The following is a 16,256-nucleotide window of genomic DNA, read 5'->3' on the forward strand; positions in this document are numbered from 1 at the left end:
AGGGTCACCTTAGCACCGCCACAGGAGACACGGTGTGTTACTGATGCCGATTACACTCCCACTTTTCCTTCATCTCTAAAATAAAGGAATTTGAGGGAGCTGTTTGGAAAAGCAGCAGGAGCCCAGATCAGGAGAGCCTGGAGAACACGTGCTGTGCTGGCTAATCCCTCCAACAGCCGATCTGCTGTACACCGTGCAAAAGTGAAGCCACCCTTTTAATGAAGCGAAACAGAATTCCCACTTTAGGGACAGTTGCAATTTCAGCAACACAAACGATCTTGGCTTCATCCCTCCTGTCTAGGTATGTCAGGTTTCAGAACGGTCCGTCCCTCGCTCCTCCCGGGGGACCTCCTGCAGTGCTCTCACGGCAGCGCACGCACCCACCAGTCACCTCCCACGGACAGCTATCTGCGCATCCCAGGAAGCATCCCCAAACCACAAAAGGTCTCTGCTCCTCAAGCATCAGTAGCTCATTACTTATTGGGAAGAGGGGCTGTTATTCCCTAACTCCTTGTGTCAGGGTTCCTGTGAACTTCATTTCAAACAGCTACTGTCGCAGCAACACTACGGGGCTACAGGGACCAACTAGTCTGCTCCTCACCCCTCCAGAGAGTGGGCTGGAGGTGCACAAGGAGTCGGGAGGGGACACAGCTGGGACAGCTGACCCCCACTGACGAGAGGGGTATCCCATACCATGTGACGTCACACTCAGCATATACAGCTGGGGGGAGAAGAGGAAGGGGACGGACACACACACACACACGTATTGGGAGCGATGGCGTTTGTCTTCCCAAGTCACCGTTTACTTGTGATGGAGCCCTGCTTTCCTATGGATAGCTGAGCACCTGCCTGCGCCTGAATTCCTTGTTTGGCTTCGCTTGTGCACGGCTTTTGCTTTACCTATTAAAGTGCTTTTATCTCAACCCACGAGTTTTCCCACCTTTATTCTTCCGATTCTCTCCCCGCCCCACCGGAGCGGGGGGAATGAGCGAGCGGCTGTGTGGGGCTTAGGTGCTGGCTGGGGTTAACCCATGACACAGGTCTACAACAGCTGCCAGAGGAGAACACAAGACTCGCAAGAATTAAGAAGTTATTAGTTAATTTTCATACCCATTTGTTCTTTCTGCTCCGGCAAGAAACGCCCAGTGCGCCAAGACTCCAAGAGAACCGGAAAGGAGGTCTCCCTGTCCACCACACCTCCGGCTGCTTCCTTCGTGACTGCACACGAGTACTGCGGACAGACAAACCAGGAACAAGAGTCACGTGCTTCTGCCGTTACAAAGACGTCACTGTGGCTGCCAGGGTGAACCTCCGAGGCGCACGGAGGTCGGGTAGCAGGTGAGAGATTAACGACAGGCAGGGGCGTGTGCCGAGGTAGGCTGTTCTTAAAAAAAGAGGTTATTGCATTTACAGTTTAAAAACACTTCCCCAATTACTTTTCAGTCCTTTAAAAGTACGATCGCACAATGCGTACGCTTTCTCCGCCCAGCCTGCGCGGCAGGTTCAGTCTCTGATGGGTTTAGCGATTCGTGCCAGCTGGCACTGCCATGGTGAGCTATCGCCCCGAGCTGGACTGGGCCATCCCCCCGCACCCCAAAGCCGTCGTACCAATGCAGCTCCCCCCAGCCTCTCCCCTGCCGAGACTGCAAACGTGAACCGAGGTGTTTAACGAAGAGCAAACGCAACCCAGAACCAAAATCTCAAATCCTCTGCCCTCAGAAAGGTGTTTGAACTGCAAACAGCCTTTTCCCTAGGCTCTGTAAAAAACGCAATCGGCAGCGTCCCGAGCATCCATGGACACTTCCGTCAGCAGCATCATTGCGGGCAGGCTCTGCCCGAGTCTCCGATGCCGCATTTCTGTTTTGAATACACGAAGGACCTTGGTCCAACGGATCTCTTCGTGGAGCTTGAACTATGAAGAACATGCAGATGGTTTCACTAAATTGAACTCCTTTGCTCTCCCCACAAGCCCACGCAGGAGGCCTGAAGGAGACATAAGACACCCCGAAAGAAACCAGCATCAGTTCTGCTGCCCTTCTCCAAACTCTCGGGTGGGTGTGCGTGCATCTGTAGCTTTCCTTCTTGCTGAGCTCCGAGAAACGCTCAGAAGAAATTTATTTTCTTCTCCTAGAACAGAAGAACTGACAAAATCATTGGTGGCCAAGCAGTGATCCTTGGCGCCTCTGGCCAGCTCCTGCGGAGCTAGTTGGGTTCGGGATATGTCGGATTTCAGACCCAGGATCGTTTGCTTGCTCCTGCGCGTGCCGAGTACACAGGCGAAGTGTAGAGCAAGATGTTGCTCGGACAACAGCGCTCACCTCAGTGTTCTCAAGTCACCAGGGCTGGCTTTGTCCAAGGTGCGTGAACAGAGCAGCCCAGGTGCTGCAGAGGGAGTACCGCCCCTATTTTTAACGGGGTTTTCCCCTCTCACAAAATAAGTCTGCACAAACCTCCATGACTTGTGGATAAACCTTCTTAAACAGCAAAAGGTCAAAAAACTCCCTAACACAAGTCAACCCCTTCGGTTGGTCAGCATGGCTCATGCCTGTGTTCTGTTACCGGGTGCGGCGCAGAACCGCAGCTCACTTCCATTCCCTCCCCGACTCTTCCAGCAGTAACTGCTGGGCTCCCGAGGCCAGGCAGCTGGGCCTTTCTGCGGCTGCTGAGAGGGTAGAGATTCCCCAGGAACGCCGCGGCGCTGCCCGCAGTTCGTTTTCCCCAGTCCCTCTTCTCCCCTCCCCCTCCCCGTTCCCAAATTAAGATTCTGGCTGTGTTTCGCCGTGAGCAGTGGTTAATGTCAGATCTCGGGTGCGTAACGCTCCCCTGAGTCAGCCATTTGAGAAAGGTATGCCCTTTTAGGTGGCTTTTTATATTTTTGGGGGGTCTTTTGGTGGTTCGTTTGTTTTTTTTGTTTTGGTTTTTTTTTTGGTTTTTTTTTTTGTAATACAGTGCTTTGGAGAAATCACCTCTAATTCTGCTACTTTGAAGATGGTGTCTCGCAGGATTTTCACTCTGAGGGCTTGAACTCCTGGCAGGAGGCAGGATGGAAATCCTCTGTTCAAAAGCTTTGGGGCCTTCTGACTGACAGCTGAGCACAAGCCCCTGCTTATTAGCTGTATGTCACCATCTGCCGCTATTCTGCGGCCCCACAACCTTCCTGTCCGTTTTGAGCTGTACAGGAAAACAACGTCTCCACAGACTAGGCCAATTATAACACCCTGCTACAACAAACAAATAAAAAGGTGGCCTTTTGTCTGTGTTTTTTTAAAAAGCGAGGCTCAAATACACGCAGACTGTGCCCACAGGCAGCAACAGAAGCAGACCTCGGTACTCTGCACAGAGGTGCTGGAAAACAAAGCCACGCGGTACCTTCAAAGGGGCAGAATCATAGAATCACAGAACGGTTTGGGCTGGAAGGGACCTTAAAGACCATCCAGTTCCAACCCCCTGCCATGGGCAGGGACACCTTCCACTAGACCAGGTTGCTCAAAGCCTCATCCAGCCTGGCCTTGAACACTTCCAGGGATGGGGCATCCACAGCTTCTCTGGGCAACCTGTTCCAGTGCCTCACCACCCTCTCCGGGAAGAATTTCTTCCTGACATCCAATCTAAACCTCCCCACTTTCAATTTAAACCCGTTACCCCTTGTTCTGTCACTACAGGCCCTTGTAAAAAGTCCCCCCCAGCTTCCTTGTAGCCCCTTCAGGCACTGGAAGGTGCTATAAGGTCTCCCCGGAGCCTTCTCTTCTCCAGGCTGAACAAGCCCAACTCTCAGCCTTGCCATGTGACCTCCCGTCATGCCCCGCAAGCGGCCATTCAGCGCGAAGCGGAAGCAGCAGAACTGCAGGAAATTCACTGGAATGAGAGGGGAAAGAGGTGTAACACGTGGGCAGTTCTTGCGCAGAGGCTCAGCTCCTCAAAGCCCATAGCCAAAGGAAAGGATGCTGAACATTACAACAGGCAGTGGGAAACAGTCCCTGTTAAGAGCTTCTAAAATAAAAGACAGGATCCCGCACTACCGTCAAGACAAATGGGCATGCTGCCAAATCCGCAAAGGACAGCGAATTCCTGATGCTTTCAGGAGAAGGCGTCCCAGCCTTCCAGACCAACAGAAGTAAAGCTGCTGTCTCCCCACTCCCACGTTGGATGGGGGCATCCAACACCCCCCACTAAATCTCTGCGATCCGCTGGCCAGCTCAAGCAGGTCTTTAAGGACCACAGGGGTGACATCCCTCTATGCTCCCCTGGGCAGTGACAACCAGCGGCAACGTCACACGACCTCGGTTAGAGGGACGTGACCGAGTAGTCGGCGATGATGCCGAGAAGGCGGGTAGTCCCGTTCCCTGGAGAGATGCAGAACGAGGTTATTTACATGAGCACGGAGTATGTTTCGGTCTAACGCTCAGCAGGGCTGTACCACGTTCAATCGGGGATGAACATGTACTTCACTCAAAGCCTCGAAATGTGGTTCATCCAGGCTGGAATCGCTGAGGAGAGCAAGGGGAGTGGGTGACGGCCGACAGGAAAACCGCAAAGCCTGAAATCACCACCGCGTGTCAACGCTGGAAGGCAGCAACCAGGGCCACTTAAGGTCAATTAGTCTGACGCTAGTCCCAGTCAAGTTAACGGAGAGGTTCATCTGCAGTTCAAGCGACAGACCTTAAGACAGAAGCACACAGCCAGTGCCAGTCAGACCCACCACCGGCACAGGGTGTCTCGTCTTGATTTTGACTAGGTCAGGGCAACCAAATCTGATGTCACTGTTTCACAGGGTGATGAATCGAAAAGATAACTTGGTGTAATTAACGGACGGTCTGCTAATAAAAACTGATTCACACCAAGCAGCTTTCCAGAAAAAAAACCCTCCTCCCTAGCACTTCCCCCCTGGAGCGCACACACGCTATCAGGAGAAAAGGCCAGATGAAATCAAAAGGGGATCACCAGTATGGCAAGACCTGCTGGCGTCAGACCCACCACCGCCCTGACCAACAGTTTCAACGTTGGTTTTATGGTTTTTATGTAGAACACAAGATGTGAACTCCGGGTAGCTAAACACTCAGTACTAATGATGACAAAAAAAGGCTGAAGAGCTGATGTGAAACGTCACATTTGCTGAGACTGCAGACCAAAAGATAGCCTGGAGGTGCTAATTTCGTCCTTGAATCTCAGACATCCCAAACAAGTTCTCCGCAGTTGTCTTCCTCCCACAGCGCGGGAGTATCACGCTTATCCTAACGTGCTCAGGAATCCGCGTACGAAAGGTATGACCCCCTCCGCTTCTGACGGATATGATCCAACTGGATTAGATCAGCTACCCCACAGAACAACAAATATTCTTGTTTAATTAAAAGGCTTAAGATTTCCATTTCCTACACAAAATGAAGTCGTTATCAAGGACCATTTCGCTCCACCAAATGCAAGGTACAGGTTTAGACCATTATCAGGTCTTGAGTAAAACCTTTTACCAATACACACCTCTGACCTGGAAGATACTCCTACCAGGAAGAAATGTATCTTTTTCCTTTTGCAAGTTGGTTCATAAAAGCACATAGCTGGAGATGGTGGACTCCCACAGACATATCCCAGAGCGCATACGGACAGGGAAACCAGCACTGATGACGCAGGCTGGAGAAATCACTCAACTGGTGTGGAAAACGTAAGTTGGCTTTTATATAAAGGGTGCTTATACTTTTATATTCCCTAATCACACTTTTAAAACTCAGGTAGGTCCTTGAGTGTGAGATGCCAGGCAATTTAATGGAAAAGGAAATAATCCCAGTTTCACAGTACTTTTCCCGAACAGATACAGGAGCCAGGGGACGGATGACAGATGAGCAGTGCCAGGGAAACGGAGGCTGGGCTGCACCAGGCAATGGAGAGAGCTCAGCGGGCAGAACCATGGCCTCCCTGTTCGGCTCACTCCGCGGAGGCAGGAGTGGGGACGGGGGTACTGCCTCTCAGTTAAAATCTAGGCGAAATTTGCTGGGCAGCGGGATGCCATACAAGCTTTTATTGGAGTGAGCCAGGGACTGACAAGCACCGAACAGCCTCCTGTCCGGCTGGAGATGGAACAAATGGCAGAAATTAGAAGTACTACTTGGGGATTTATGGCAAGAGCTGGCTTTTTACCCACATCCAGTACTCAGTAATCCCTCTCACATGCTGCTTTGCTTCTCTCAACCATAGCTGCAGCTGGGCAACTGGAGAGAAGCTATGCTTGGCTACTCGCTCCAGGTACCAGTAGTCACAGGCAGCAGTGCGCTGGTTACCCATCAAGCCTGCCTTTTGGAAGGGAGGAGTGGACAAACAGGCACTGAGGAAAACACAGAGAAACTCGTTATAACATTTAGAAACAAAAATCCAAATCCTCTACTTCAAGGACCTAACCAAATTTTAAACATGTTAGGAACCAAGACTGGTATAACCACACCTTATTATTGACCAGTTCTCCAAAGAATAATGAAAGGAAAACCTTAGAGAGCTGTGCCATAGTGAATAAAAGCTGACTTACCTTTTACCCACAGGCTGAGTACCCATTCCTACCCTGGTCAGTGATGGCACTGATAGCACCTACCAAGAGCATGGTGAAGCTCATCTGTGTAGAGCAGGGAATCAACAACTGTAGACCAAGCTATAATGTGAAATTGCAAAAGGAAAGAGAAAAAGAGTATATAAAACTTAATTTAAAATCTTGGTGATTACGTTTACAGGGCAGTTGGCAGCTCATAACTGAAATGGAGACAGATTTTTAGAACAACCTCCTGTACAGTGGCTGCTACTGATTTCACAGAGGCCGTGTATGTGATTCAGCACGGGTTTTCAGGCCATAAGGAACCAGCCGCATCATCTAATCTAAGGTATAAACACGTAACTCAGAGGTATCCAGACACTCCACAGTTTGGCAGTCTATGAAAGTTCGAGGTATGTTACCGTCTTAACTAATTTCTTTGTCTGTTAATAAAATCTGCCTTACTTTTAATCTGAATTTATTAAGCTACAGCTTCCAATCAGGATCTGTTGTGCCTGTCCACGTAGATTACAGAGCTATCTGCTGACAGCAGTCCTTCACCCACACTTGCACTTCCAGCCCGCTATCAAATCACCGGATAACCTGTTTTGTCTTCAACTAACACAAGTAAATTGTCTACTGCATTTCCTACAGACTCATGAATACAAGTACTGTGAAAATAACCACTACAATCACTCTAAGCTAGAAAAGTATTCACCAAGGCAGTCTCCCCTGCTGCAAATTTGGCACCTTCAGCAAACCTCCCTTCCACAACAGCACAGAATGCTAAAGCTACGTAGTTAACTTCTCCAGTTTCTGGTTTTCCTGGAGAGCACTGAGACTTGGTTTGCTTTTTCCACTCCCCCCCTCCGCCTCCCCCCCGAAAGGATACACGCAGTATATTCCCGAAGGAGAAAGTTTACAAGTGATATAAGGGAAGTACAGTCTCAGTGTGCTAAGTGGGCAAGCAGGAAGTGCCTGAAAACAGGTACAGCTTAAGCACCATAAATGGACAATGACATGAAAAGAAAAGGCAAGAGGAGAACACAGATCTTTTCATATTTGATTGTGCTCAGAGGACATTGGCCTCATCCAATGATCCGGATTTCCCTCACACTGGAATCATGAGGTATGTTGCCTTAGCTGAAAAAAACCAACATCAGATCAAAAGAACAGACAGATGAAAAAAGAAGTTAAGAGCGAAAAACCTGTGAGAGAATTCAAGGTCAGTGACGTGACAGCGTGTTCCGCCTTGTGGCACAGAGCAGACAGCAGCATCTCCTTTCTCACTGTAACCTGGCATTTGAGAAGCTTTTAAAAAAATTGACCGACAGTAACTCCCACAGACCCAAAGAACATTCCTGTTAAAAGGAAGCTGAAGTCTATGGTTTCTGCAGAATTCTCAGGAACGTTCTTGCAAGCAACACAAACCCTAAAACCAGTGTTTGTAGCAGACATTATAACCTGCATTAAACCTGACAACTGCCTTTTTACACCTCAGCAATGCTGCCCATAATGTCTATAATCCAGGAGAGAGAAAGCACTGGTGGCTGAACCGAGGTAAGGACAAGAAAGCAGCCTACAGCTGGACACCAAACAACTGCTGTAAAGGCACGGAACTGTTTTTATTTCAAATCACAAAGCCACTTAACTAAGAGAAAAAAAAATAGAACACAACAAAGAACAAGGCGGGGAGGGAAATAAAAACAATGAGGAGCCCCAAAAGCATTACAAGACACACACCAAAACTGCGCCACACCTGAACATTCAGAATTGACACTGGAAACAGTTTCAGTGCTCCCTGGTTTTCTGATTCCCTCTCTCCAGCAATGCTGGGGATACATTCATCTCAAGAATAACAGCTCAGAAGGAGACCAGAGCTATGCTAGGTAACGTGCTCCATCTAAAGCGCTCACCCAGTTCTCCTGTCATTCATTAAAAAAGCCAACAGTCCTGCATAAAAAGCACACTGTTGACATAAAAACAGAGAAAGAAGATACACTCCAGCGCTCTAAAGCTCTCTTAACTGGCATAAACTGGAGCCAGGATATTTTATCCTCTGGCAGAGTTCATCCTCCCTTAAGGCCGACCTGACCGTCCGAAGTTACAACTCAAGCCTGCTAGGGGTGCCAGGACGGCAGTGGAATTGACACAGGGCAACGTGGGCGCTCTGTGACCGACCGCACGCCTTCACCCCGCAGGCCTAACGGTACCGCCCCCAGGTCCCAGCTTGCTCCACGGTCTCCTGATGTGTCTGTACTGACGGGGGTATGTGGAAGGTGGCTCTGCACAAACCAGTTGTCGTATTACATCTGTTTCCCTCTTACAAAAGACTCCCATGGCTCCTAATAATGAAAAATCGACTGTAGGTACAAGACGTTTCTGAAGCGGCGTAAACATTTATCAGAGATTAGCATTTCGAGTCATCAGAGGCAGAGCTGCTGCTTGTTAGGGATGTGAAATAAGACCACATAGTCAAAATGAGATGAAGGCACTCATGAATTAATTTTATACTCGTCACAGTAAACGATCGGTACAGAAAGCATCAGACAGGCAGCCCATTTTACTGAGTATACTTTAACCCTATTAGTAACTGCTTAAGAAAGCTGTAATGACAATATCTAGAGTTAATTTTTCTGGTTTTGTTTGGTTTTAATTGTCAGGGCTATTGTCATATATGTCATATATGTCATATATGAACAAGTCATATATGAACAAGCTCATCTACAGCACGGTGGACAGTACCAAGGAACCGAGCAGCTAATGCACCTCAAGATGCCTTAATTGTTCAGACACTCCAACACACGGAGAACCGACATTATTATCCTGCATAAACTTGGCAACAACATCTGCACTTACACAGGCCAACTCAACTAAGGATTTATAAACCGTTCACGAAGAATAAAAGATTGATTTCTTAATACCTGCATAATGCAAAACATATGTTACAGCCATTTACATGAGAAATAAAATCAGCAACTTTTTTCAGCAAATGAATTAAGTGGCATTCCTCTAAAATACAGATTTACACAAATCTTCTGAAGGTGATGTGTAAAGACAGCCATCCCTCCCCTTCAGTCTTCAGGGGAATACAGTCAACCATTGGACTACAACTGAAAGCAAACACCGACAACAAAAAAAAACCCCTCACATTGCTAACAGCAAAAGGTTTCACTTACCTTTTTCTCCATCTGAAATAAGATCTCTTTCTCCCTTTTGAACAATTGTCAAATTCCCCATGGCTTGGCTGAGTCTTAATACACATCCATGATGATCACTACTGTCTACGGGGTCTCTAAGCTACAACACAAGAATTCCATACACAGTACATATTTTACTACTAGAACAACATATTCTAACACATGCTACTTCAGGGTATGGGGGTGGGGGGTGGGGCAAAACCCACCCAAACCGTAAGGCATCATCATCAGTCTTTCCAGGTATTTTTTTTCATACCCACTGCAGTGCCAAAAAATGCGTAAGAAAGGGTCGTCTTTAAAAAAATAGCTCTGTTAAAGAATATGCATCATTGTGGCAATTATCCCATGGAATAAAATCTCTGGCAATTATCCCAGAGAATGCTTCCCTTGCATATACGGAACAGCACGTCATGTTTAACCCAGTAATAAAGTTCTTTATTTCTAAAGACTGAAAACTAAACTTGCACGTACTTAACTACCAGAAAGGAAAACGGCTCACCATGGCTTCATACAGTCTGCTGAACTCCATGTAGTTGGGGGTAAGAATAGCTCGCTGGTAGCCCTGAATAAGAGAAGGCTGCTGGGAAATGAGCCACAGTCCATCCTGCAAAACCCAGTAAGAAAAACATTCAGTGAACAGCTTCTTAAGTGTCAAACCTCTGACTGAATCAAGAAAATACTTACAGCGTCAATAACGATAGGAATTCCTTTCACTTTCGATTTTTCTATAATGCCCTGCAAAAAAGGCGGATAACTTTAAGATGCTTGCTAATTCAAATCTCCCAAGATCCCAAACAAATTCACACAATAAGTCTGACCATGTAAGCTGTTTTTACAAAGTCATATAGAAAAAAAAAATCTCTTATAGTTTGCAAAATAACATCAGACACCTTCGTATCAACTGGTAATTTTACAGTTACACTGTTCTTTCCCTGCCACAAGTATGAGTGTGTCAACAGGGTTCCCGTAACTGACACCTTGGTGTAGGTAGGCAAACAAGGAAGCAATCTCACTCTCCCTGCTGTAGGAGGCATGCAGTGCCAAGACATACAGAGCAAACGTACATCTCCAATTAATAATTAAAAAAGAAAAATCCAAATGAGTATTGCTGTGGTAGAAATCTATCAGTAACTGCAACACTAATTTCAGTTGCTCTTCTGACAAAAGCCCCACTGCGGTACCGGAGTTTATGTACAAACATCCCAAGACAAGCAGTACATGAGACATGTCATCTCACTCATGGTCCTGGAGGTTTTACACTTTCAAAACAAAATCAAGGCGGCCCAGACAACAGACGGTTTGCAGACGTGTTTTTCAGCAAGCGCTATCCACCAGCAGACCATCTGCCCTTGATCCCTCCCCTAACTGAGCAGCAGCAACGACTGATCCTCAAGCTTTTTTAATGAGCAATGGCTGACAGTCAAGTTTTTTTGCACGTTGGCCATTACCAAGTTGTCCTTGAAGCTGGAGAGTTTATCTTTCTCCTGAGTAAGATAACGGAGGATGGTATCCATCCAAAAGTCTAATTACTTTTGAAGGCTATTAAGCTGTTCAGATTAGCTGTCGTACGGCACTGAGCTCCACAGGTTAGCAAGGCATTACTTAAGGAATAAGGAAGCATTTTTTAATTAATTTCCAGGTATTGAATGTACCTCTGTACAAAGAGGTTCCTCTCCTAATAACTGAAGACCAAAGTTTAAGTTTCTACCCTAATTAAGCCAAAGAGAAAATTACCTGGGATTCACACATCCCGTGAAGGTGCTGTATGGGACAAGCTCCTACACAGTTCACATTTGTTAGTGGCACCAAACACTCGACAATTAGGAATGCCCAAAATAACATCAGTGATTGCAATTTTTGGGGGAGGCAGTTGAGGGGAGGAGAGCCGGGGGGGCTAAGATTAACCTGAACCTACTCCCACTCTCGCCTTGAAATACACAATTCACTGAAAAATCTTTGTTCAGTGACTGGGTATCCAGGACTCGTATGCCAGCAGCGTACTCCATAAAGAAGTTGTGTCACAGCAGAAAGCAGTGCTCTATCTGGGTATCTGGGCAAAGGTAACCCTTTACTGCAGTTGGGAAAATCTACAAAGAAAGGGCAAAGAATTTACGTGCGTTAATTAATTCTTTTCTTACCATGGAAGCTATTTCTTGAAATGCAATGCATTCATTTTAGTAGAAAACTGCATTCTCTGTCCCAACTTTCAAACGGGAATTTTAAAATAGATTGCCAAAACCAAATTCCCATCTTGGAAAAAAAAAAAACAAAACCCACCTCAGAAACCCAACCCAAAGGAAAGGACCAGAGGAGGAAGCAGCCTGAAGGAACGAATGGACAGGCTACAGCTGAAAGAAGGCACAGTCACACGGAAAGGCATGGAAGATTTATCCACCTGAAGGCCTGTGGCTGCGCTATGAAACACAAGATTCACCTGGACCGCATGAACACGGACATCCTGGACTCTTGCACGCTTCCACAGTTATTAGAGAAAAAGGGAATGGGCAGAGATGAGCCAGTCGAGACACTGCAAAAAGCAGCGAGGAGGGGAATGGAGTAGAACATGGGAGGGAGGAATAAATTGCTACAGAGCTGCTAGGTACAATCAAAGGACATCTAATCCACGGAATTCTTCACAGAGCAGCCACCCTGCGGCACCAGGAGCCGGCAGCAGGTGCTGCACTCCTGGTGAGCACCCTCGGCCTCGTGCCAAGCCTGCAGCAGTCAGACTGGGCTTCTCCACCCAAGCCCAGGACCAGCGACGACACACACACCCTATTTACCCTGCCTACACAAAGCAGCAGGCAAGGCTCCTCGGAAAAGACAATTATGCACAGTTTTGCCCCACCTGAATTAGATACACTTTTCAGCTTTTTTAATTAGATGTGGATTGGCAGCAAAACGCCTGCAAAGACTTTTAATATATTATTAGTTGTATCACTACTTGTGTTTTTCTTGATGAACTGGTTTAGCTACACAATAACTTCGACATTTGGTCTTTGCAAAGGGAATAATCAGGAAATTAGAGCCAGTGGTTTCAATAAAAGACTGAATTTTAATGAAATAAACAGAAAACCACAACAGCAGCATATATAAAGCAAAGTCTATCCCACAACACTAATTAATTTTCACTAAGGATGCAGCACATTGTCATCTTTCTACCTTGCAAAGGAAAAGATACTGCAGGCAAAGTTTTCTTTACTGACCCCAGCAGTTTCCTAGTTTCCTGACACTGCGATTCCTAGGTCCCTTCTAGAGTCATGTCTTAGCCTGCTCTTGGCAAAACTCCCCACCCGTGTGCTCAAAGAGAAGTTCAAGCTTCAGCACGCCATAACGGACAGCACTGACCACGGTGACATCCAAACATTTTAGGAAGCGGTACCACCTGGCCTTCAGCCCAGCAAAAGTGCCTTCTACTGCCACCTGCAAATGCCAAGTATGTAATTAAATCTCCTGCTAGGTTCCACGGTAAAGTTAAAATATCTTAGGAGAGCTGCTGAGCAGGTGAGGTCCTTTAAACAAGAGTTTGCTCCCACACAACTTGTTAGTAACCGGTTGCCAAGGTTTGGACAAGCGAGGATATCAGTCTCTCTCAGAAATCTGGTTATTAACGAGATGCCAAGGAGGTCTGGGCAGTGTGTATCTTGCCAGGGAAACACTGTGCCTGCATTCACATGTCTAAAACTCCAGTCAGCTGAGCAAGTCGATGCTATCCTACGCTGTACTCCCCAGTGCAGTCAAAGGCCTGCCCATCACCCAGGAGGGGCTGAAAGGCCCATTCTCTAAAAGCTCAGATACTGTTTTCTGGAATGCTGGTTACATCACAGTGACCGATAGCGTCGTTTAGCTCCACTGCTCCAGCCCGTGCTACTGATCTGACAACACTGGACTGACCAGGGCTCCTGGCAAGCTGGAGCTGCCAGACCCAAGGCAGCCAGAGTAACAAGCTTCTGGTTTGACAGACACACAGATGTGCATAACCTGGCACTCGTTAGGTCTCATACAACCTTAAGTAATCAAAAAGGAGTGGCAGCCCCTTTTACAAAGGGCCCTGTACTGAAAGCTGGAATCAGAAACTGCTGTTGAAATGCCACCTATAATTGCTTGTATTTTCTGCATGGATGCTGTTCTCATCCCACAATCCTGAATCCATGGTTTTGTCTGGAACAGAGAGAAAAGAAGGAAGAAATAGCCAGACATTTCCCTGCAAATGTTGCAGCTGAAAGCATTTCTGCACAACCCCCTCTTCAAGGTGCCCGGGAGGAACAAACAAGTTCGACCCCAGCATGCTGCAAACCAATTCCAAATAATAGGCACTGAAAACCCTAGGAAGCATTTCTGCATTCCTTGCTTCAAGCCTGGATAAATGCAGAGTTAGCAGAGACTCAGCTGCGTAGAGGTCAGGATGCAGCTCTGTGGCAGAGACGCTTGGAAAATGGGCTTGGCAAGCAGAAGTTTGTGATCTGCACAGCTAGAGGTAGACAAATATCCCAAGCTCAGACTGTGCTCAAGGCTACAGTCAGGGTAGATGGGGTTGGCAGGGGAGAGAAGGTTTCCTAAACAGAATATATTTGATACAGGTGGTTTTGAAAAACCTTAAAACTGAGGTTCCACTGTTTGACATTCTTCGCTTTAGAGCCACATTTTCAGTAACTGGTTTTGTTTTCCTAACTGCTGGTGGAAACAGGCAGTTAACTCTGAAACTTGCTTTCATTAGTTCCCAGAAACAGATCCAAGAACTCGTCCTCCTTTCAGATCTCAGCAACGTCAATCAAAATCTCACTTTGGGGGCAAGATTTATACAAATCACCTTTCATTAGCCTAATTGCCTCAGTTCTACTCTCTAGATTCCTGTATGCATAACTATCACTAGCTCATTAATCACTCCACTAAGATCTCAAACGTCACATAAGGAATGATTGACTACTGACCGCCATTGGTCCTACTTGAATGAAGAGTCACCTAACAGAGACGAATATCCTTTCTTTGAAACAAATAGCTTCTTTATCTCATGGTTTATGCTCCACTCAGTTTAACTGGGTCTTTTGTCTTTTAACTGTAGTACCACATGCTAGGCCCTGTTTTCCAAAACAGAGTTTCAGGTGCAGAGGAAAAGCCAGGCAGAGGGTGAGAAGGGCTCTGAAGAGTACCCCACTGCACCCATCAAGCTCATTAAGTGCCTTGGGAAATGTTAAATGCTGCTGTTACAAAGCTGAAGATGCTGCAGATGGCAGCTAATCAAAACTGTTCTATTCTACATTTAAAGAAAAAAAAAAAAGATAGTGATCCACTTGCAGATTCCCTCTGAATTCAAAGTAGATCACTTGCTGTCAAACTTGGAGAATTGCAGCTAACAGATTCTTAGCATCTGCCTCAACCATATGCTAAATTCTTCAAGCGACATAATCAAAAGTAACGCCTGAACATAAGGAACACAAGAACACAAAGCAAAAGCCTCCAAAACACTGTCCTAGATATGCAAAGCACCCAGAGTGCTCTTTTTTAGCTATCCCTTCCTAAATTCATGATCAACCAGACACCATTTGAGGAGTACATTGATACACTTCCATCCCCAAACACATCCAAATCCAGTTTAAGCAATAATCCTGTCTACTCCAATCCAAAGTAAAAAATCTAATCAGAATAAAGGCACTAAGTTCCCTCATGCTGTCTCATCCACTGAACATTTGCACCCACAAAGCAAACCCCACAAGGTTTCCAGTTTATGGTTGATAATGTTAGATTTGGCTTAAGATCTTCATGGTCAGCTGTGGGCATTTTGTCTTAAAATAAATTAAATAAACTTCAAATGAACTCTGGAATTTACCACCGACAATTTCTTTCAGGTTTCCAGCTGAAGGATGCTCAGAAATAACTCAAAAGGTATCCAATTCCAGCCTTTTGCTTACAAATGCTTTTAAGTAACAAAATCAAGTTAAACAACAATACCAGCCTGCACAGAGAAAGCAAATAAACATCCCACTTCACTGTGAGTTTCATCAAGATCCATTACATGTATTAGAAAATAAATTCTGCTTTCAAGCTGCATAAACCTGTGTTTAAGGTCCTGTTGGCATATTTTCAGACAGCGTTTTTTCTAATCAAGACATTGGTGAGGAAGCCACAGAATACTAAGAGTTCTTACCACAAGCAGCAATAGTTCTTAGCATAACCAAGAGGATCTCCCTGCCCAGTTGCTCCCAAGTTTTATCTTGACGAGTATCACCACCACAGAGAAACACCTGCACCCTGCCTCAGCTTAGGGGAAGATACCCACAAATTCTGGCTCTTACGGTGCTGTTTGAAAGCAATGAGGCTCGGCTAGTAATTGAGCAGTTTTTCACTGGATACTACTTGTGGTGTATGCATCAATCTCAGAGGCCAGGCAAGAGCTGAGAGAAACAAGGTTTACACACACGTTCTCACAGTGGGTGCGCTTACACATGCCCTCTGGTTTTCGCCTCGGCAGTATCACAGGCGCAAGACCCCATCCGCCTCACCTTCTCCTAACCAAAGGCTTAGAACATGCCTGTCCTCACTGCCGAATC

The 16,256-nt window shown here is 46.4% G+C and overlaps 1 protein-coding gene across 1 annotated transcript in view; it reads right to left on the reverse strand.

Annotated features, from left to right (window-relative positions):
- The window catches only part of CARKD (carbohydrate kinase domain containing), a 43,354-nt gene that overhangs the window by 1,965 nt on the left and 25,133 nt on the right, over positions 1-16,256 (reverse strand). Inside the window, exons 6-9 of the mRNA XM_010151492.1 lie at positions 10,393-10,443; positions 10,208-10,312; positions 9,688-9,808; positions 1,111-1,231 (exon numbers count right to left, since the gene is read on the reverse strand). Of these exons, the coding sequence (XP_010149794.1) occupies positions 1,111-1,231; positions 9,688-9,808; positions 10,208-10,312; positions 10,393-10,443 (398 nt within the window). The remainder of the gene's footprint in view (positions 1-1,110; positions 1,232-9,687; positions 9,809-10,207; positions 10,313-10,392; positions 10,444-16,256) is intronic.

This window comes from Eurypyga helias, unplaced genomic scaffold, assembly GCF_000690775.1.
Source record: "Eurypyga helias isolate BGI_N326 unplaced genomic scaffold, ASM69077v1 scaffold18435, whole genome shotgun sequence".
Taxonomy (NCBI): domain Eukaryota; kingdom Metazoa; phylum Chordata; class Aves; order Eurypygiformes; family Eurypygidae; genus Eurypyga; species Eurypyga helias.